This window comes from Vidua macroura, chromosome 3, assembly GCF_024509145.1.
Source record: "Vidua macroura isolate BioBank_ID:100142 chromosome 3, ASM2450914v1, whole genome shotgun sequence".
NCBI classification, from domain to species: Eukaryota; Metazoa; Chordata; class Aves; order Passeriformes; family Viduidae; genus Vidua; species Vidua macroura.
Genome location: NC_071573.1, coordinates 22,065,922 through 22,088,288, shown reverse-complemented (window position 1 = coordinate 22,088,288; position 22,367 = coordinate 22,065,922). Strand labels below are relative to the sequence as shown.

The window sequence follows — 22,367 nt, the reverse complement described above, 5'->3', positions numbered from 1 at the left end:
TCCATCACATCATTGAGCTGCAGTTACTGTAGGCCAGGGGTTTACATGAGGACTCTGAGGTTCTGGGTTTTTTTAAAAAAGATGTCTGGTCAGAGATCAGAAGCACAAATGACACTGTATTCAAAGGAAAGTTACAATAAAAAGCAAAATTCCTTTTGCTAAACCCCGAAGGCTTTGTTTCAGTGCCATGTTTTGTTCAGAAAGGATATTGGTTCAGTAATGTGACAGAGAACGCTGCAGTTCCGAGAGCAAGAATTGAATCAAGGCCAAATTAATGCTGCTGCAGGGTAATGACCGTGTTACCCTCACGCTGATCTATATGGACTTGCTTCGTGTAATGAGGACCATGGGGGATACAGCTTCCAGAGTTGGAAACCTTGATGAGGTTGTGGAGTTGACCTGTGTTTCCACAGTGCCTCTCCATTAGAGAAATTTAGAACTTCCATAATTGCTTTCTGCTTTCAAGAGCACCTCGCAGCATCAAGTGAAGTTTGAGAGCTGAGTTTTCATCTTCCTCAGGGTTAAGAGCAATTCATCTTCTTTAAAAGGAAGGCTGGAGTTGGAGAGCCTTTTTTATTTCCATCAGGAAAAGAAAGTAGCTTTCTGTAAAGCAGAGTGGGACTATGTAAACCATGTACCCATCTACTGCAGCTACCATCACTGAATAACTTTCAAAATACGCCCTACACTGGCAGTTCAAGTGTTAGTGCAAACATTTGGAATAGCAGGCTTTTGCCTGTCTCGGTGAGTAAGATTTCTCACAAGTGCACTGTCCAAAAGGCAGCCTGAGGGAGGAAAAAAGGAAAACAATGCAGAATAATAAAGAAAACCCTACTGGGAGGCCATTACAGCTTTACTGCCAGAGTACAAGCAGCCATTAAAGTCGCCATCTAGGTGTTACATTCTTACAGTACAAGAGCAAAGCTTTAGATTTCAGGTGAAAGACAAGCTGGAACATCACTGAAGCATAAAACAATCCTAAAGCCTGTGGTATGTGCAGCAGCAATCCTGGCACTGAGACAGTTCACAGAAAAAAGGCAAGGGATAGAAGCAACTTTAAAAATTGTGTTTCACACTCAACAGATATTAATTCACAATCAGTTAAATACAAAGCTCTACTTGTGTATTTAACAAAAATACTTCAAAGTTGACATTTCATATATCTGGCATTAATACAGACATCTACAAGCTGGGGAAGGGTCCAGGTAAGCAGCAGAAACGATGGGTTTGTACTTCAAGGGACAGTATTTCAGTTTGCAGGGTGGCTGATGATACACATATTGATGAACATCCATGATTAAAAGTCAAGTTCTCAAAGTCCAGGATCTTTCCTTCTCCATACAAGCCTTTGTGATACTCAGTGTCTCCTCCCTTGCCCATCCCAGCTAACAGTAACAAAAGTTGTATGGAATCTCTCTCTGGATGCACCAGCATTCACCTTGGACACACATACCCCCAACTGCAGTGCTTACCCTGGATGGCAGAGCCGGACCAAACTCCAGAACCAGCCCTTCCACCTTTCATGGACACTCAGATCCTGCAATTCCTTGGTCAGAACAAGTCCTGAGCCAGCCAGGGACAGGTAAATGGGCCGAGCTCAGAGAACTACTAAAGCTTTGCTCTGTCCTTTTGCAGAGTTCAGAGGATGATTTGTATTTGGTTTTTAGCAGTGTAGGTATCCTCCTTCAGTCTGGTGTCCAGAATGCTGCATTCAGAGGCGTTTCCATAACTCACAGGGATATCTTGATGGTCACCCATGAGCTTTAAAACCAGTGGGATATCGCAAAGATCCATAAACAGGACAATTCAACTGCCCTTTTTCCCCTCTAACCAGCAGTGGAATTTGAGAAAGTGTTGCTGACTTTTGTTGTAACACCTAAATGTCATCCCTAGTTATACCAGAGCAAAGAAAGGCAAGAAGATTAGGACATTCAAAACCAGCTTTTTATCCTAATCAATATGGTAAAGCCAAAATGCTGAACAGCTAAGTAGAGACAGACAGACAGCATGAGGAAAAGTAACATCCCTTCCCTTAACACATGATGTAACACCTTGGGTTGAGGTGACAGAAAAGAGGAATGGATGATACACCTACATCCAGGCTGTTTAAAATAATTGACACTATTTTGGGAGCTGGGTCTTTAGTTAGCATAGCAGAGTATTCAGGCACTAGTTAGATATGCAAGAAGCTTATCAAACCATAAAGTATCGTATTAAATATCCACAGAAATAGATGAAGGATGTGACTGGGTTCTACTTCTTTCACTTTTTCAGGTCAAAAGGTGAATGCAAGTGTGTCATAATAAGCCAATGTCCTGCAGCTTATTATGCACCAAATAAAAAATACAGAAAATAAATGATAATCCTATCTACTTACATAAAAAGGTATTTTTTTGAGTAAGTTTCCAGACTTGCACAAAATATGCAGAAAACTGCATACAATCAGTTTCCATAAGAACAGCAGTTTCATGTAGAAGGTGGGTCAGCCTGCTAGCCAAACCTACTTTATACAAAGCTTTGGAAAATTGACACTTCTGCTGTCACTGAAGTAGCAAAACGCCCACTGCCACCAGGACAAAGCCCTGGAAAAGGCCTCTTTATCCCCCACCCACCTTTGCAAACCACTCTGTGACAAGATACAGAAAAGAATACAGAAAAGAATAGCTCTATTAGGGAGTAACAATGACTGAAAAGATTGTAACATGTATTCAAAACTGTTCAATCATAGTTCAGTGTTCTCATCTGCAGTTGTCCTCCTCCTGACCTGACCACAGCGACTCGTGGCCACCCATCTGACCTGCATCCTCTGCTCCCTCACTTTAAAGCACTTGCAGTACCTCAAGCTCCTTCCCAGCCCACTTCATCCTTCTCCCAGTCTTCTGTCATCCTGACCCCTCCAGAGGACTCTGAAATGCAGATGAGAGGAACTACAATAGCACAGCAGTGTAAACAGTTAGTAGGCCTGCCACATCTTTATTGCTGCAGGTTTGGCAAAGGGGCACTCTCCATCCTCAGGGGGAGCTTGAGACAAAAGGAGAAGAACAGTTAAAGATAGAAAGTGATGAACAGCAAACTTAGGAAAAGCAGTCAACCTATATCAGGGCTCTTGGAAAAACCTGTAGCTGGAAGTTACTGAAAAAAATCTTGCACTTGCATGGTGGGCTTGTCCCTGCCCCTGAAGTAGTGCTGTGCAGTGGGTGATGGTCTCGTGTGACCTACTGGCATGAACAGAGTCATCTTCCCGCCCCTCAGAGCCTAAGGCTACTACACAGCTACCAGGACTTGTGGTTCAGTTCACAGAGGTCTCACAACTGGGGTCATTCCTTGTGCAATGTTTGATGGAGGTGAAGGTAAAGTGGTTTCTTGGTCAACAGTTGCAATTTCTTCCTTTTAAAGTCAGTGGGTTTTTTGTACCTGTAACCACAAGAAAGTGCATTAATCCAAGTGCTAATGGCTGTGCAGGAAGATGAAAAGCAAACTAGAAAGCTCATCCTGTACAGATCTTATTACTCTCACCTTTTAAATACATCTGACAAGGCTTGCTGTAAGCAACAGTAATGAGTAGGTTTACAGGAAGAAATGATATTTTCTCTGGATGATTGTTTTTACAGAAGAAAAATTTCAGTATGTAAGTGAACGTAATATTTTTGTAAGGAGATTCCCAACATAATACTCTGGATTGTAGAAGAGACCCAGTATCAGTAACTCAGTACTTCAGAAGTACTTCAGCTTGCACAGACTAAGCACTCTTTCAAGAATTGCAAGATTCACCTTCTTCTTGAATAAAGAATACAAACCCCAATTCTCAAACCCCTCCCTCAGACCTTCAGCCACTCAGCAAGGAGAGGATGCACACCACAACCACTCAATACTGCTTTGAAGTGTTCACAAAGTTAATTGCAAATTGGTATCTCATGCCTCAAATCATATTTCCTTTGCAGAAGTTCTGTACCAAAAGACTGAGTTGATTATTTTTTTAACTATAGCTGATCTGACAGTCAGGCTAAGCTCCAAATTAAAATCTCCCCTACAGACTTCATTAAATTTATACAAAATTAAATTACAAACACCAGCATTTTATTTGGAAACTGGTCTAGTTTCTGAGAAGAGTCTCTAACCATCTTACTTGCCTAAAAGCATTTTATCTTCCCCTCTTTATTGAAAATAAAATACTCCTTATGGAAGTCAATCTATTGAGTACAAGAAACCTTCCTTAATACAACAAGCCACACATTGTAACTGAAGGCTGGTTCATTTCCTCTGTCATTGTCGTCCATAACTGTGAATCACTTACAGTTCTATAACAATTGCCCCAGGTTTAATTTCATCCATCTCCATGAAAGCAAAGCACTTGGTGCTAGTAAACTTTTTCTTAGGCTTGTAGTGTTTGAATTCAAAGAAAATAGCTGCACCTATAGGGAAAATGAATAGAAAAGTTAGCAATTATGGCTAAGAGTTATCTGAAAACTTATCTGCCATTAAGTTGCTCTACTTAAATTGAAGGGAATTATCTCCCACACTTCTGTTATTTACTCAAAAGCTACACAGTGTTCTTACAATGCTCATCACACTCAAGAATTCAAACTCTTCACTCCATTGCTCACACCTAGGTACCAATGACTAAGCAGGTGATAAAGCAGCTGTGTAGCAGAGCAGACTGCTCCGTTTTTATCTCTTTTCATTTCTCCCTTGCCTGCGAGCCATTCCAATGACCAATTTGAAAGGGACAGGATGCAAAGGTCTATTTTTATCCTTGTCTGGATCTTGAGCCCTGCAGCAGCAGCTCAGGAGCAGCCCAGTGTCTGTGCTCCCAAAGCTCCTGGGCCCTGTTTCTGGTCCCTGGTACCACATACCTTTTGTTAGTCTTTCAATGTGTTTCTGAATCTCAATGTCCACATTAAAATGGACATATGTGTCCTCTTTCCTCAAAGCCACAGGAGTATCTTGCACAGGAGTCAGATCTATCCCATTCAAATCTGCAGGAAAGAAACAGCATGAGAATAGCAGAAGCTTCTCAGACTTCAAGACTCAGCTTTAAGAGATTTATAAGTCTCTCCTAATCCTGCCACAAAAAATTAATCCGCACCTGGATGGTTCCACAAAACTTAAAAAAGGGGCAATCATACCCCATCACAAGCAGTTAATTTTCTTTTTGAGTACAACATGAAAGCAGCTAAAGTTCTAGCAATATATCAGATAAAAAATTGGAATTATCTTTTTATTTTTAAGAGTGCATTTCTTTCTGCTGTCAGCAAAAGATTCAATTCCCTGTGCACACAGGACTCCAGCAGAGCTCCAGCCCAAGTGGGATACACACCAAAGACTGCCCTCCACACAGGGTCTGCAGGGCACAGCTCACACATCCTGTGTGTGCCCTGCTTTGTCCCTAGACACAACAAGCATTATTCCTCTTGGATTTTCCACAGAGGCATTGCAGGGCTGTGGGTTGGACTCCAGCTCTCAACACCAGGCCCTGGTTTTGCTGCCCTGGCACAGCCAATATTGTTTCTCACTAAACCTCTGCTCTTTGCAGGGGTACATTTGTCCTCTGTCTTTCCTCTCATTCTCAAATCCCTTTCCCTCTGGCAGAGCAAGTTGCTAAGATTACAGGTATGGAGTGCACATGTTGTGCTTGTAGCGCAGGCTGAGGCCCTGGAGCACCAGTGATTCCCGTCATCCATGACATGGGCTGGGATTGCCAATGCTGCATCAGGAACAAACCTCTCTCCAAACCTGCAGAAGAGCAGCTTGGTTTAAAACCAAGGAAACCAGCTACTAAGTGTCTTCAGACTCCTAAAAGTGACAAAATGAGTCTTCAGAGTTACTTTGCCTGGCCAAAAATCTTGGAAAATAAAAGTACCAAAAGACACCATTAGCAGACTCAGCCATACCCTGCCCACACACTCACTTTTTGATCCTATTTTCTACCTCATTACTTGGCAGCCACCATTTATAGGTAAATGAGTTTGGAAACAGGGAGCATCATGTTAACAGAGACTTGTTGGGAAAGCAAGCCCAGCAATACAGAGTCTCCCTTAGCTCCAGAAGGGAAATGAGAGCTACAGCAGCAGTTTTAGCAGTAAGACAAACACTTCAGTGGCAAGGAACAAGGGATGTTTGCTTTACAAGCCCTGGTAGGTATTAAAGGGATATTTGATGCTGTGAAACTTCCTCCTGCCAGAGGACGTCTGGTGGAAGAAGCACTGATCACACATCTAACAAGTGTTTCATCCCTACATTTAGTATCCAATAGCACATCTCAAGAGGACACATACAAGGTCATTATCACAACTGAAAATAACAAGAGGCTCAGCTACAGACTTTTACATGATAAACAACAAAAAAAAATCATCTGCCTACAAAGACTGTAAAGAGAAGCTGAAGTAAAGCAGAATACAAGGCAAGGGTAAGCAGCTTTTGACTATAGGACCTTCCTGCTAAGAAGTGCAAAATGGGAGATAGACTACACTAGAAAGAGTGTGAATATCAAAAATCTTAGCCTCAAAAGATACCAATTATGTTACCACCTGAAACAGAGAAATCCTAATGTTGCCTCTCCTGGACTGACAGATAGGTTCTTCCAGAGGCTTTCAGCCCACCAGGCTTTGTATGAAGCATTTCACTAGCCAGGCTAACACATTTTTTATTTTATTTCACTTCCAAGTTTTGTTTCCCAGCTTCATCCCCATCCCTCTAAACCTCAAGCCCTGGTAAGACTATATTTGTATTACTACAAAATTAATTTAATGAGAGGGCAAGAATGGAGTCAGTGGGCTGTGGTTCTTCACCTCCAGAAAGCCCAGAGACCAGTATGTGTGGGGAGTGCACACAGTCCAAGCAGATCTGTACCTAAGAGTCAGCTGTAGAAGTCGTGATGGAGAAGGAGGGCAAAGTCACTCAGCTCTCAGCATGGACAAGCCAACCCTGAGTGCACAGAGAGAAGTGCATCCTGCAGATATTCACCTCCCAGCAGCTGTCAAATATAGAATTTTCCCACCCTTGATTAAAGCAGAAGCCCTACATCCACAATAGAAGTGCCAATGAATGTTTTTCCCAGCAGGCTGAAAAATCAATAGAGCTTTCAGAAAATGCACTCTCTCCAAAGCAGCACTGAGGAGGCAGAACAGAAATCATTACCCTTTACACTGACTGTGATGTAAGGATCAATGCACTGCCCAGCATCTTTCAGACCAATTTTCTCTATGTTGATGGTGAGTAACGTCATCCCGGGTTCAGATGGCAATCTGGGCAATAAAGTACCTGGAAAGAGTAAAGCATATTATTAACCCTTAGTGTCATCTCACAGCAGAGGTCTCGCTTGTCCCATCTTCTCTCATGGGGGCTCAAACTCCAAAGATTCCTATCCCAGTAGTTCACACCACTACGGGAATGTCTGTGCATAGACACACAACATCCTTTGACAAATTTCAAAGCCCCTCAGAAAAAACCCAGGACTGCCTCAAGTCAAATCAACTGATAAAAAACTAATGCCATAAGAATAGAGGGGAGCATTGTTTAAAGTGTTATTTCTTGCCTTCATGCAGAATAACCATTCATGGAAGTCACTTGATAGCATTTTTGAGGATTAAATTTGGGAGGCTGGATGCAATCTGCAGTTGCAGGAGGTTTAGACACTTGATCAGGAGTCCAACCCCACTGAACATGACCTGGCTTCACGTTGAACATTTAGACTGGGAGATTAAGGAGGAAAACGGCATTGCTGCAAATCACACAGAACATAAGGGAACCAGAAAATTGATTCTTAAGTAGGTGTTACTGATCTCTACTTAAAGGGGGGAAAAAAAGTAAGTGTTTGCATCCCCCAAGTTCCCTTCTGCCTAAAGGAAGGAGTCCCCAGCTCTGCATTAAGAATATTTAGCATCAAAACTTGGTGGTCACTTTAAATGAATCCTCACAGTGCTGAGGAAGACAGTGCAGCTGTCCAGACTGTTCAAACTCACTAGCAGTCATGATATTCTGTCATCAAACATGGAGTAGGTTACTTCATGCTGAATTTTGCAAAAAACTGGTACACTTCAATCCCCTCTCCCCTACTGGATAAACAAGCACCAGGATAGAAAATACTCAGGCTCATAAGCAAGTTTGAGTTACAGTTTTGGTTTTCTAATGAAAAAAAAAAGAAGTTATCCTAAGGCTTGATATCTAAAGAATGTAATAATTTCCTTTGATAAGTCCAATACAGGTTTTTTTCTTGACACATTTTTTCCTCTCATCTGCTTGAGGAGCTGTGGAACCACAAAGATTTTGTCTTATGAGAGATTGGCTTTGCAAGAGGGACCTTGCATTCTGCTCTGAGAACTACAGGCATAACTTCAGCAAGATTTCATGAGCATTCTTGCATCCAATCCCTCTCTCAGAATCATGTGCAAGACTTGAATTTCCATCTCTGATGCTGTGTGTTTCTGTATTGCCTGTCCTGAGGAGACTCAGGGCCTCCAAAGCACCATGTCTGCACCTCCCAGCACAGCACAGCAGAGCTCAGCCCAGTGTTCTGAGCAAAGGGAAAGGCTTCTGACTGCAGTGGGAGAAATGTTAAGAGAGCAAACTTAGTAGAGAGCCTTCATTTCTGCAAAGCAGCTCACGCTGTAGTTAATCTTTCTGTTTCTTTCCTGAAGAGATGTTCAAATATAGAGTTCTTATTTTAATCTAAATGAAGGCAGAAGCAAGCCTTCTCTTTGGCACAAACCTTTGCTCCACCGTATGTCAGTTGTCTCCTAAAAGCAGCATAGCCCCCAAGAGCCAGGAATAACTGCAGCCTTCAGCTTTGTCCATCATTCCATCCACTAGATAGAAAAATCACCTGAAAGATGCCTCAGCCTGGTGTTTATTATAAAAAATCTGGCTTAGGAGAAATTATTCTGTTCTTGAAGAATGCTTTCCAGAATGTGTGAAATTGCAGAGTTGCAGTGGACAGAAGGGTCAAACTCACTTCCAGGAAACAAGAGAACAGTAGGACAGAGAGTATCCAAGGAACACTGTTTCCTTCTTGCCCTAGCAGGAAGAACAGCCAAGCCAGCAGTGGACTAGAGCAGCTGACTGTAACCTGTCTCACATGAGCTACAGCCCCAGGCAGGCCTGTGCTGGAGCCTCTGCAGCCAGAGTAGGTGGCAATGCCCTCTCCATGGTACAGCTTTCCTGGGCTGGGCACCACCCCCCTGTCAGCCACCATGGCCTGGGCCCCTGAGCAGGCTCACACTGAGGCCTTTCAGGAGAAAGCTGCAGCCACTCCAGACACAACCACAGGGAATCTCTGCCAGAGGGCAATGGGAGCATCTGCAAATGAAGGACATGTCCTCCTCTTAGTGAGTTTCAGGGACAGACAGCGAGCCAGCCCAGCAGCCCACTGCCGCCAAGACACAGGCATTCAGGCTCTCTCCTCCCAAATCCCAGTTCAGAGAAAGGGGAAAAAAGTGCTAAGTCTTCTACTGGGCTCACAAAGTAAAATGGCTCACAGAAGAGCACAGCATTGGAATAAAGTCATATACAACCAGGAGAAAGGCAGGAAACCTCTGCTGTTAGAGGTAGCAAGCCATTGGTCAGCTCCACACAGCACAGAAGTCTAACTACACAAATACTCTTTGTGTAAGATTTGCCATAAAATGTGTATTCCAATAAATAAAATCCAGCTACACCTACCCTTGGCTACACCACAACCCAGAACCTCTTCATTAGTACAGCAGGACCTCTAGAGAGCTGTTTGAATCAACAAACATGACCTTCCCTTTTCTCCATACTGAAGGCAAATGAAGACCAACAGATAGGTGCCCAGTATTGTGACTGTTACCAAAAATTGTGTTGTGAGGATTGGCACTAAGAGCTGGATGAAGAAGACCATGAATGCGAGCACAAAAATTACTGTACATACTAAAAGGTTCTCGTACTTTTGTTGGCTCCTGGGTTAGATGAATGAAACAATGTGATAACGATGAAGCCATGCATGGAGAAGACAAGACCATGGTCAGTTAGACAGTACAGTCACACACTATGGATTAAAGGCACATCAAAGCAAGGAGCGCAACACAACTCTGTCAATGTCGGATAGGGAAAGTTCACTTTACTCATAAGGCTCACCCCAGGGCTGCAAAGTGCTTTTGTCTGAGACTTCCTGCTATACTTGGGACAGACAGAAGGCATCTCCATAAACAGATTTATCATGGTGAATAACAAGGATTGAGACAGCAAATGTCAGCAATCAATATCACAATATATTACAGCCTTATTGGGAGCTTGGCATGAACAGCTGTAGGCTGTGCACGTCCACATCAGGTCAGCCTGCAGGGGTCATATTCAGCACTGTGCTTGGGATCACATCTGAATATCATCTGTTTTCTCCAGGCATAAGTAATGCAACACCCCAGCTCTTCTGATCATTATTGGTTTCCTTACTTGTTATCTCATTCCTGAAATAGAAAGTTTGCCAGCCGGCTCTGAAACTAGAAACTTGTTTTTTCTGCAAAGAAATTACACCAGGAACCTAAAGAACCTCTGTTACAACATTTAAATTGTCAAAACCTGAAGCTACAGGAAGATCTTCTCTAGAATCTGTTGGTATATCCAGTTCTACAAAGTGCTTTGACATGGACAAGGAGTTCAGCTATGAAAATCAAAACCCCTTCTTTCTCCTCTCACAGCCTGGCTTCACTCTAAGCCACTGTCTCACCAAACAATGCAACACAAAAATAAGCAGCAACAACTTCTCACATCTCTAGGAAGATGTGCTGCTCCTTGCAGGAGAAACGTTGCCACAATTTACATTTGAACACATATGCTTCACATAGTTAAAGTGCACCAGGATGAAAACACTGAGTCAGGATTAAAGGCTAATTATTTGAGGTAGATGGTACCAGCCTCACAGTTTCTCCACACAACTGTTTCACAGTAAGATATTGTTTGTTGGAAAAAAAGTTCACTGGCCACCCTTGTGGTTCTCCAGTTCAGCATTAGAGTTGGTTTACATGAGCCTGTAGCTTCCCACCCAAACTTTTCAAATCACAGGTGGAAAAAGAAGCTTTGTAGAGCCAGAGCTCAGAGATGCTACAGAGGCTGGCATGGCAAGGCTAGTGTCCCTACCTGGAACTCTAGCAGGAAAAGAGTTTGGAGACCCTGCTCCAGCTCCTCCTTCCTCATCATCCTCCTCAAACTCCAAGTGTTCCTCTTCTCCAGGTGCTAAAATCTTCCTGTAAAACAGAAGAAAGAAGAAATGAGACCAACACTTACTCATCACCTGGCTTGTCAATTCACAAGCCAGCACCTGAGCATGTCCTGAGCATGGACAACACTCTTTCATGTCATTTCATACTTCTTAACTTCTACCTCTACCTACAAACTTTGACAGAGATTGCAGGAGCTCAGACCAATACAAAGCACAGAGCCTAAAGCCAGGAGACAATACTGGAAATTTCAGAGAGATGTAGGGATGTGCCAAGTACTGATTTTACCAAAAGTATGGTATTGATTTTCAGTGGTACCTAGACAAACAGAATTCCAAAGTTCTTTTATTAACCAGTTTACACAAAGCAGTCTGGCAAGCAGATGGCTCTAGAAACATGTTTCAGATACACAGCAGGTCCAGGCAGTATTCCCATTCAGGAACATATCTGTACATGAAGTGATGTGCATGAAGTTCTCTCTTACCTGAGTGGGACAGGCTGAACATCAAAGGGGAACTCCTTATTGTAAGTGAGGATATTCTTTAAGACTGCAGAGAAGGGAAAAAATAAAAATCCATACTCATAAACCAGCATAAATTCTACTGCTTTGCACAGCTATGTCCATTCTGACAGCATCTTAACACATAAATAATAATATTTTAAAAATAATCAGATCATACAAAAAACACCCCTCTTCTCTCATATTTTAAACACCAGCACAACTATGATCAAAGCTATATCACTATAACATTCAGACAGATGTACTGCAACTGCAGTACAAGATTACTACTACCACACACACACAGACAGAGAAGATAAATGTGGCAATAACCAAAATCTTCAAGAGAAAAAGCTACAGCTCCCAGGGTGAGGGTAGCAATCTTTGGTAGCAATTGAGAACAGGGTGGTGGTGTTACTGGCAACATCTCCAAACAGCTCCTTGTTATTGGCATCAGCTCCAAACAGACTGAGATCTTCAGAGCAGACACATGTGGGTGCACATTCAGGCAGCCACCATGGAAGACCAAGTGTGCTGCTAGCACAAAGCTTTGGTGAGATTTTCTCTTTGTTCAGTTATGTGGTTTGGGGGTTTTGTTTGGTGGTGTGGTGGCTTTGTTTGTGTTTTCTTTCTATCTGCCTTCATATGTCTGGGCAGATTGGTGAAATTCAGGAGAGATAAAGTACAATATCTGGCCACCAAGCCCCAGAGACATCGTCTATACTTTCAAAATTTCATGGAGAATGGCTTTGCCGTTTATATTGGAAATTTACTCACATTTTAGTAATCCCAACTTTAGCCATGCCCAACACAACTATCAGTGAAAGAGAAACTTCCAAAAACATGTGAAAGAAATAATCGTTTCATGATGGCTAAAAGGCCTAAAAATTTACAGAGGACACCTGCAGGGAGAGGCACACTCCTACCAGACAATGAATATCCCAGACTGGTAGGGGGAGCATAGAGAAAAAACTCCTGACTCCTCTCACAGAGCTTCACTTCACCATAAATGCTCTCAGAGCAGAGGAATTCTCCCCTTAGGACTACTGAATGAGAACAAAACTCTTTTCAAACAACGTTCAGATTACACAAATACCAAGAGGTACTTAAATACCAGTTATACTTAAGAAGCCATTGCCAGGCCCCCTGAGCACACTACAACTCAGCCAGTGCAGGGGAGCTTCCCTGTCTGCCTTCACATCACCCAGCCTGGGCTCCTGCATTAGCTTACCAGACACCATCTGAATGCTCTAAAAATAAATTATCCCTCTGGGAAACTATAAAGAAACCAAAAAGTCTTTCCAGTCTTTACTCATACTGATTTTTTTCTGATTTCTGTGCTATGACATGAGAGGTTAATCAGTGCCTGATCCCAGCCAGTCACAATACATAAATACAGAGAAAGGTTTAAAGTGCCTTCAGTCAGAGCTTTGATGAGAGACAAAACTGATGCCACATCTCTCTCTCCAAAGACTTCTGCTCTGAGGGACCAGTAATGCAGATCTCAACATGAATCTGAAGAATCACAGCCACTTCCCACCAAAAAAGCAGCTGATGAACAGCAGTCACCTTCCAGTGCTGCTGAGATTCAGGAAAAGAAGGGGATTTTTATTCTTCTCAGAATTCCCCAGCTCTCAGAGAGATACATCACATCAGAAATAGAAAGTGAAACTATCCCAGGAGGAAAACCTCAGCGAAGTGAGATCTCTTACAGATTAAACAGAAGAGACAGGCATCACAGTAGCTCTCCTCCCACTTTCCAAAGGTTCGTAAGTGCTAAACTCCTCTCTTCTAGTAACCAGGTCCCCTTACAAGCAAAAAACCCTCCTCCTAATCCACTTCAGGTATCACTAGAGGGCTGAAAGAGCTCTACTGACATGAGCCCAGGCAAGAGGCAAACAGTTCTACAGCGCCTGAAATCCTACTGCTGCTGCCTGAGGCTGAGCACCCCTGTCCAGCCAGGAACAAATGTGGTGCTGAATGTTCAGCTCAGAAGCAGAACCTCTTGCCTTTTTCTGCACAGAGATGTGGCTCAAGTTTTTAAAAAGCTTTCAGTTCTTGTCTCGCCACCAATGGCAAATAATTTTGCAAAGCTGTAACACAGCAATTTAAGTGCTCCTTTAAAGATCAACAGGATAAGCAACAGGTACACCACACTCAGCCTGGTGAAATACTTATTGAAAGCCACTGAGAAAAAGGTAAGCAATAAAACTTTGAGGAAAAGGAAAATCCTCTTTGCATCTGCAACAAGTGTGAGCTTCAGTTGATTCAAATAAAAATACCAGATCACAGGAAAAAAAATTAGGTTAATACGAACAGGACTCTCCCTTGTAATGCTGTGTAAGACATCCAAGCTTTAAAAAGTTGGTTTGGGCTTTTTTAGATCTCTGTTTCATTTTCAAAAATACAATTCACCTCTGGGAAAAAAAGCCCTTCCCTCTCTGCTTGAGAATGTGATTCCCAGAAAATTCTCCACAACTGCAACTAATGTGTACATACCAGTATCATGGCCTCCATCTGTGCTGCAGAAATCTTTTTAAAATAGTGTTCTGCAGGCTCTTGTGCAGAAGTTGCCTTTCCTTTAGTGACTTTGGACAGTGTCACTTTGATTTGCATAGAATCACAGAATCTCCTGAGTTGGAATGGACCCTCAAGGATCATCACAGTCCAGCTCCTGGCTCTGTACAGAACACCCCAAGGATCACACCATGAGCCTGAGAGCATTGTCCCAGCACTTCTTGAACTCTATTGGGCAGGTGCTGTGACCACTTCCCTGGGGATCCTGTTCCAGTGCCCAACCACCCTCTGGGTGTAGCACCTTTTCCTGATCTCCAACCTAAACCTCCCCTGACAACTTCAGGCCATTCCCTCAGGTCCTGTCACTGTCATCACAGAGCAGAGATCGGTGCTTGCCCCTCCTCTGCCCCTCACAGAAGTTGTAACTGCAATAAGGTCTCCCCTCAGTCTCCTCCAGCCTGAACAGATGAAGTGACCTCAGCCACTGCTCACAAGGCTGCTCCTCGAGGCCCTTCACCATCCTCATAGTCTGATTTTATCAGCAGTTGGCTCTTTCTTGAAAGATTTCAAAAGAAGTTATCAAAATAAGCCAGAAGATCAGGACACATTAACTTGGTAAAGATTGATTTAAATTTTCTGTGACAGTGATTTTTTCTGATACCTATTTTTTTTTAATAAACAAAATAAAATAATTCAGACACCATGCTCCCAAGTACAACCCAGTATCCACTTGTCCTATAATTATCAGCCAGGCACAAGGGATGCCCTAGCCCATCCATTTGTACTGTGCATTCTAACACTGGTATAAGCTTCCACAAAGAAATAGATTTGAGATCCAGTGTGTTAACAATGACTTCACACAGCACAGCCTCAAAAGAACTATTTGTATGTATGGAACCTCCTGTAGCATTATTCCAGCACAAACTATTCAGTGACAAATCCTATAAACAAACAGAAGTAGACAACTGCTTCACTTTCCAATCTGCATGAAATGCAAGCTCAAGTAGGAAAAGTTAGAACTCAACAGCACAAGATTAAGAAAAAAGTAAATCTAAGGGCCCTGGTTGTTATAACAACACCAAAACCATTCTGACAGCTTCAGGCACAAAAGTAATTAAAACAAGCCAAATTGTGTGAATAGCTGTTTTGTATGAATAGCTGTTTTTGTTCCACCCTAATGGAATGGCTTGACCTAACAAAGGAATCACTTATTTGCATTGCCAGCCCAGATTTTTTTTAGGTTTTTCTGATGGGATGCAAAAGAAAATTGACAACATGTGAATTAAAACACTTCACATTGCATTTTATGAAATGGCTGGTATTGGCCTGATTAAAATTTACGCTATTCAAGATACACTTAAAAACCACAAAACAAAGGCACAATTCAGAGAGAAAGAGGCCCGAACCATCCCAGTAAGACAGCAGCATTAGAAACATCAATGTTCAATTGTTATTGTAGAAGCACCCATTCTCCTCCAAGGAAAATAACTCAGTGTATTTGAAAACTGATGGCCACACACTCTTCCTCAGTTTTAATAGAGTTGCTTGTTGTATGAGGTGTGGGTTGAATGCACTTCACGCTGCTGAGCAGTTTTATTGACAGCTAAACATCAATTCTGTGATGGAGGGCAAGATAAGCAACAGGACAGTTGCACCATAATTGAAATTTTGGATAAGATTCCAGTCTCTCTTCCATCATTCAGTCACTCACAGGGCATTTGCACAATGGAGTCTAAAATCCACAGTCATTCAATGATTATGACGTTTTAAATACTCTGTAAACAGAGAACAGCAGAAAAATCCCAAGTCAGAGAATTCAGAGGCCAGACATGCAACATGTAGAGTGAGGAAGACCGAATATTCCAACACACAGTTAAACCCTTTCCTGAGTTATGGTCTTCACACATAAGACCCAGCAGTTTTGTAACACAGCTTCACTTTGTACTTTCAGGGAGCAGTTCAAAAGCATTTGGACTCTATGTTTTGGTAGAGATATTAGGAAGCTTAGCTCACTTCTTAACAAGCTCCCCTGTAGGACCCTGTGCAAAGAAGCTCAGCCTACCCATGAAGGGGAAACACTTGCCTACCCATCATATTTATCCCCAACATGCTGCTTAATGTTAAAATTGTGTCATAAGCAAAATAAAACCAACTTCAGTCAGTGTGAAAGAAGCTCTTCTACGTTTCCTGTTCCCTGAGAATTGCAGAAACATTAACATTCAGGATAATACTGCTTAGATGTGGAAGCTCTAATCATAAGGATGCTTTGAGAACAAAGCAGCCAGTGTTGCAGGAAGGAAAATGAAGCAGATAAATAGATGCTTCCTATAAGAAAAAGTTATTTCTGGATTGACATACCAAGACCTGACCCAGGATCAGTTGGGAAAAAACAACAACATCACACAAAATCCTTCAAAGACTGACTCACATCCTCACTTTGACTCTCAACTTCGCTGGTCTGGTAGCATTACAGTGGGAGGTGATAGGTGATTGGCTACCATGAGCACAAGTTAAATATTTTCAGAAGAAAAAATAAATGTCATGCTGCAAGAAGAAAGACCACAAAGTGGTGAAATACAGTTCAAATAAGAAATGTGCAGGTAAATTATATCATGTACTACTGATAGCTTAAAATACTATTTTGTGCAAAAATTAGCAGCACCCAAATTGCTTATTTGAAAATGAAGATGAATATATTATCTGAAACATTTGGGTTACTGTACTTTTAAATTACTCACATTACATTCCTTAATACACATCGAGTTTTGTCCGTGTGGTAACAGACATTTGGAATAAGCACCTAAACCCAGCATCACTGTTGAACTGCAGTGTGGTTAGTCAGTATTTCTGCTGCTGTCATGTCTTCCTGTCATGATAAATGGCACTCAAAACACAAAGATACCACTTACTTGGTTCCAACTTCTTCAGATCCTCAAGCTTAAACTCATCCTGCGACTGGGTGGACTAGAACAGTACAAAGAAAGAGTCAGATCTTCAGATGCACCTTCCTCATCTCAGAATAAGCATGCAAGGTGCTTTCTTTGTTCAAGCACACCAAGTTACTACAAAGCTACATCCCCCCAAAAAATCTCCCCAACAAAAGGCAGGTTCACAGGTGAGGCAGAGACTACGTTACTTCCCACTTATTAAGAACAAACTTATCCAATATTCCAAGTTCTAATGAAAGATAAATATTTTTAAATCAACTAGTTGCAAATTCTTCCTTACTGCACACAGGAATATTCACATTTCAAGACACATGTCCAACATTGTGACACTGGCAGAAATTACAGTACACAGGATAAGCTTGACAAAACTCAGTCAAGAACTCACTGAAAATAGAAGAGGAATTCCCATCTTTCTTTTCTCCAGCTCTGATGATGGTTTCCTCCTCTGTCTGTGGCATACATGTACAGGTCTCAGTAAGCCTATTTGACTTACTAACTCAACAGAGAAGTTCTTAATTTTTTATTCTGAGGTAGCTCACCAACAGTTTGGTAAGGTTAGTTTATTCTGAGACAAGTGGCAGAGCTGGCATAAAAAGAAGTGGAAAGAAGAGGATTGATACTGGACATTCTCTTCTGAGTAGATGGTCAGGTCTTACCTATTATGTCATTGCACCCTTGGCATCCCTTAAGATTGCCCATTGTTTTCAACATTTAAGGTCCAATGAGATTTTTTACTTGATTTTGTCCAAGAGTGAATAGGGACCTTCTGTCAAGACTGTGTAAGGAAACTCAAGCAGCTATACCCTTAAGTGTTAGGAGAGTGGGAAGAGGTGAGCACACTCACTAACTGCTTTAACCTCTCCAAACTTTAACTGCATAACCTCTCCAAAGTGAAGTGGGCAAAAAGTTCTTGTACCCTCTCAAAAGGTTGTAAAATCCTTGACTTACTGCTGGGGAATCAACAGCAAGGAAGGCTGTTCTTGCATAACATCATCTCTCCAGCTTGGCAGGTTATGACATGGCTGCAGCTTCTGCTCCCAGATGTGACCTGACCCACAAAGCTGTTCCATAGTGGAACATGCAGGCTCTCCTCAAAGTCACTGTGACTCCAAGCAAATGCAACACTCTTCAAACACCCCAGGTTAGATCAAAACAGAATGACAGGCAGAGGTAACAAAATAATTCTTCAAATTCTACACAGCCTCGTGATTGGTCAGCCCTCACCTCATGAGTCCAGCATGCTGTATCCCAGCCTTTCAGACAACTGAAAGCAGCACTTTGTCCAGCAACATGAAGTACTTGGTAGTGCTGCTGGGAGTAACTTGATGCAAAATTTGCCTGTCATCACTCTTTCTTGGCAAAGAGGTAATTCATTAACCCAGCCATTGATTTATCCCTTCCCCATTCATGGTCTTTTGGAAACTTCTCTCACTTGTTTTTTGTTTTGGGGATAAGCATGTGCTGAGAAAAAACAATATCCACTCCCATGACATCTACTTTCAGTCCAGAAAAAAAGCCCAAGGAGTAGTTTACCAATTATTGTTTTCCCACATTTTCCTAGAGCACTGCCAGTTTTCATGACTGCTAAAAAGTAATTTTTATTCTACACACACATTCTTCTTTGTGGTCTATTATGATTTGTGAAGTAGCTGAATAAGTCTAAGGGTCATTCTAGTGATCTTTTTAACCTTACACACAGGTTAGGAAGAGAAACAAAACAGTTCTGAAGGATGAAAATGAAGCAAAGAACCAAAGACACAAAATGTGAAGCTAAATTCCTGTACAAGCACTAAAAAAATGTTCATATAAGCACTTGTGGTCTTTCTCAAGGCAGTCACCTGGGCCATAATGACAACAGCCTGGAAATTCCAAGTGTTCACAGCATTTTCAGAAGTTTGGGTATTTCTGAAGACAGTAAATGAGTTCTAAAAAGCTCTACAGTTACCTGCTGGTAAAGTATGAAGTCAATAGGAAAAAGAGCTATACCTGTAAAGCTGCACTCCTTAGTTCCAAGCATGTTGCAATTTTAGCTATGGTTTTCTGAAAGGGAAAAAAAAAATTTAATATTGAAACTGTATTTGTCCAGATTGACACACTTAAAGAATGCAAACACAAACAGTTGCTTTTTTTTTTTTGCACAGATTTCAGGTCTATTGTTCAGTACCAGACCATTGAGCATCAGAAGCCTTTTTTACAGACAAGCAGGATTTGCTGAAAGCACAATAGATGAAAGACATCTGCCACTTAACTCCCCTCCCACAGCCCAACAACACAGATGGGGGTCATTCACTACACAGAAACTGTAATAATGCCTACCACATCATAAACTGTTTATAAACTCAACTGCTCTCAGGTGATAGGGAACTGAAAAAAAAATCCAAGCCAAGCAGTGTATTGCCTCCTGAGAACCTGAGTGGTTTGTGCCGATTTGCCCTTTTAGGAGCCAGGCCTACAGCTCCTCTACCAGGCTCCCAACTTCAGCAGACCGAGTCCACCCCCATCAGATATTACAGCAGCCCAGTATCTCAGCCCTAAAAAAAACACAGCCCACTCCTGTGGGTTTTGGTGGGAGAGGAAGTCTAAAGGTGGAATATTTTTTAAACTATTTTTGTGATTTTAAGAGATTTAAACTCTGAGTGAATCATGGAATATACGCCTGAATTCAAACTTGTAAGCAATCTAAAATATCTGTGAGCAGAACTGTGAAGTAATTAACTGCAGAAGAGAGGGAAGGGTTCAGAATAGCCCACTGCAAGAAGTCTTCCTTTGAAGACAATTTTAAGCTTTTATGTCTCACAAAGTAAGAGGCTCCAGCAAGTCACATTAGTTTCTGTTACTACCAGCTGAAAGGGGGAGTTAAGACTTCCATTAGTGACATCAAGAGGACACAACTGCCCAGTGTATTTTTCATGACCAGCACAAGTTTGTTCATTGACTAAAACCTTTTTGTGAAGAAAAACTCAGATGATGTGCAGAAATAAGTGCCAGATATAAACTCAAAATACTCTGTGGAACGTTTATAGGGCAAGAAAACCAGCAACAATGAAACAACAAAGAAGAGAGGTTTACTTTCAAATTTAATTTCCCCCCAGAAGGAAGACTAAAGTGAAATACACACCTGTAACTCATTCTCTTTTTTAAAATCAGGCAGTATAAAAACAGCTTCTCCACAAGGTGGATGCAAGGGGAGGAAAAGATTTCCAAAAACACAACTCTAGCATCAAAGATCTTCAAGAGTATGGGCACAGGGCAAGCTATGCCATGTCAGTCAAGTCCAAAAGGAGGGTTATATTTTTTGGACTCCAAGAGATTGGTAACAGCAGATAAAAACTATGCATGCTTTCAAAGGTGCCTCCCCCATCACCTGTTCTGGCTCTCCTGCAAAGTGATGTCACAAATCCTTCTCAATCTGCTCCTAGGTCCCCAGTAATTTCAACAAACTAAGTGACTGCAGTTTCAGTTCACCTTAGGACACACAGAAAGTTGAAAGAGTTCAGGATCTGAATCATAAGTAGGTCATACATCAATACTTCAAGGGCAGACCCAATAGCTGGAATGTGCAAAAGCCTCAGATATCTGATTTTCATCTGCCACCACAGGCTCATCAAAGTTTTTGAAGCCATTTCTCGCCAGCTGGCATCTCCCCTTAACATTGCTACAACATGGCACTAGGCTGGACTTTACATCTTCATAATTTTTATTACTGTCCATTGTATGGCAGTCTTTCAAAAATTTTAGTTCTTCTGAGCACCTTCCCAGAAAGCAGCGAGTGATGCCTATTAACACAGGACACATTGTTCAGTCAACAAACTCCCTCCGCCCCAAAATAAATTCTGCTATACAACAGAGACCCATGACTGGATCTCCAGCACAGCTTGAAAAAACACAGGTATTTGGAAATAGAAAAGAGCACACGGAGTCCTGAGTTCCCTTTGAGACTTTCAGACCCACACTACATACGTGGGTGTTGTGGATTTGTTTACATGTACTGCTAGGCTGGGTGGGAGGACACCAAGTAGTACTGCAGAAGCAGGTTCTCAGTGCCTAGAATGAGAGCACACTACAGTCATCTAATCAGCTGCAGTGTAACAAAAGGAATTCCTTTTTCTATTTGTGAACATCTGGAAAAATATATTTGCAAAGGTAGATTCTTAAAGAGGAAGGTGTGAAATGGGTAAAAAAAAGGAGTCCGAAGGTTCCCTAGGGAAGGGAGGGGAATCTCTGAGGTTTGACTACAGCTCCAGCATTTGCAAAAGTCCAGCTGTTCCAATGGTTTGGGTGTTGACTGCTGAGAAAAGAGCATCAAAACTCCTCCACTTGCACAACAGAAAGAGGGATATGAATTTTCAGGGTACCAGCACATAGCACACTGTCTCCATGCCCCACCACAGAACTTAGAACACGTAAACAGATTTTCACCTGGCTCTGCCCCTCCTGGTCTCTTGTTAAGCCCACACCATAAATGAAGTCGCAGAAGCACTGCTCAGCCCCTATCTCCTTTGTCAATTCACTAGTAAATTCAACAACTCCACTATTCCCTATCCTGCAGATTCATAATTGTGTGTTCTGAAAACTGCCCGAACTAGGAACCCCCTCACAGAACAAAGAGCAATACAAAATGTGTGTCCTGGGGGCTGAAGGGCAATAATGGCTCTAGAAACAGATTAATTTAAGAGAGTTTGGGAGTCTTAAAATAGTAAAGAATAGGTTTTATATGGAATCTATTGAAATATGGCAAGCTCCCAGCAGGCATTATTCATAACTATTTTTTTAAGGGACCACACCCAACCCAAAAGTTAAAAATGCAGCTAAACACTGCTATCATTTTCAGCTGCAACTATCCCATGCAAAGGCTCTTTTTTGAAGCAGGGAAAACATTCTGCATCTCATTAGAAAGGCTGAAGCTATAATTAACTTAGCTAGTTTAAAATAGTTTAGATTCAGTTTTATGTAAACTCATGATTAGAATAGGGAAAAGTCAGTTCATCTCGTAGTCAAGGTTTCTTCAGAGGAGTTGTGTGAGTAATGACTGTGCTAACTGTAATGCAGGCAAAGATGTTTGCACAAACACAGAGCCAGAGCAGAGCTTGGCTTTAACCAGAGTTTAGGCTGTTAGAAGACCAGTAGTTTAATGAATCATGCTAAGACTGTTCAACAGTGCTCGTATTTCAGCAAGTTATCATTGCTTCAAAAGCAGGATTTTCTAACACTGACGAGAACTCAGCCTAGCAC

General features: G+C 41.9%; 1 protein-coding gene across 1 annotated transcript in view; it reads right to left on the bottom strand.

Moving 5' to 3' along the window:
* Positions 1 to 820: 820 nt before the first annotated feature.
* AIDA (axin interactor, dorsalization associated) overlaps positions 821 to 22,367 on the bottom strand; it is a 28,892-nt gene continuing 7,345 nt past the window's right edge. Inside the window, exons 3-10 of the mRNA XM_053972793.1 lie at positions 19,122 to 19,175; positions 17,097 to 17,151; positions 11,656 to 11,719; positions 11,092 to 11,198; positions 7,138 to 7,260; positions 4,854 to 4,976; positions 4,295 to 4,412; positions 821 to 3,414 (exon numbers count right to left, since the gene is read on the bottom strand). Coding sequence (XP_053828768.1) covers positions 3,318 to 3,414; positions 4,295 to 4,412; positions 4,854 to 4,976; positions 7,138 to 7,260; positions 11,092 to 11,198; positions 11,656 to 11,719; positions 17,097 to 17,151; positions 19,122 to 19,175 — 741 coding nt within the window. The 3' untranslated portion in view covers positions 821 to 3,317. The remainder of the gene's footprint in view (positions 3,415 to 4,294; positions 4,413 to 4,853; positions 4,977 to 7,137; positions 7,261 to 11,091; positions 11,199 to 11,655; positions 11,720 to 17,096; positions 17,152 to 19,121; positions 19,176 to 22,367) is intronic.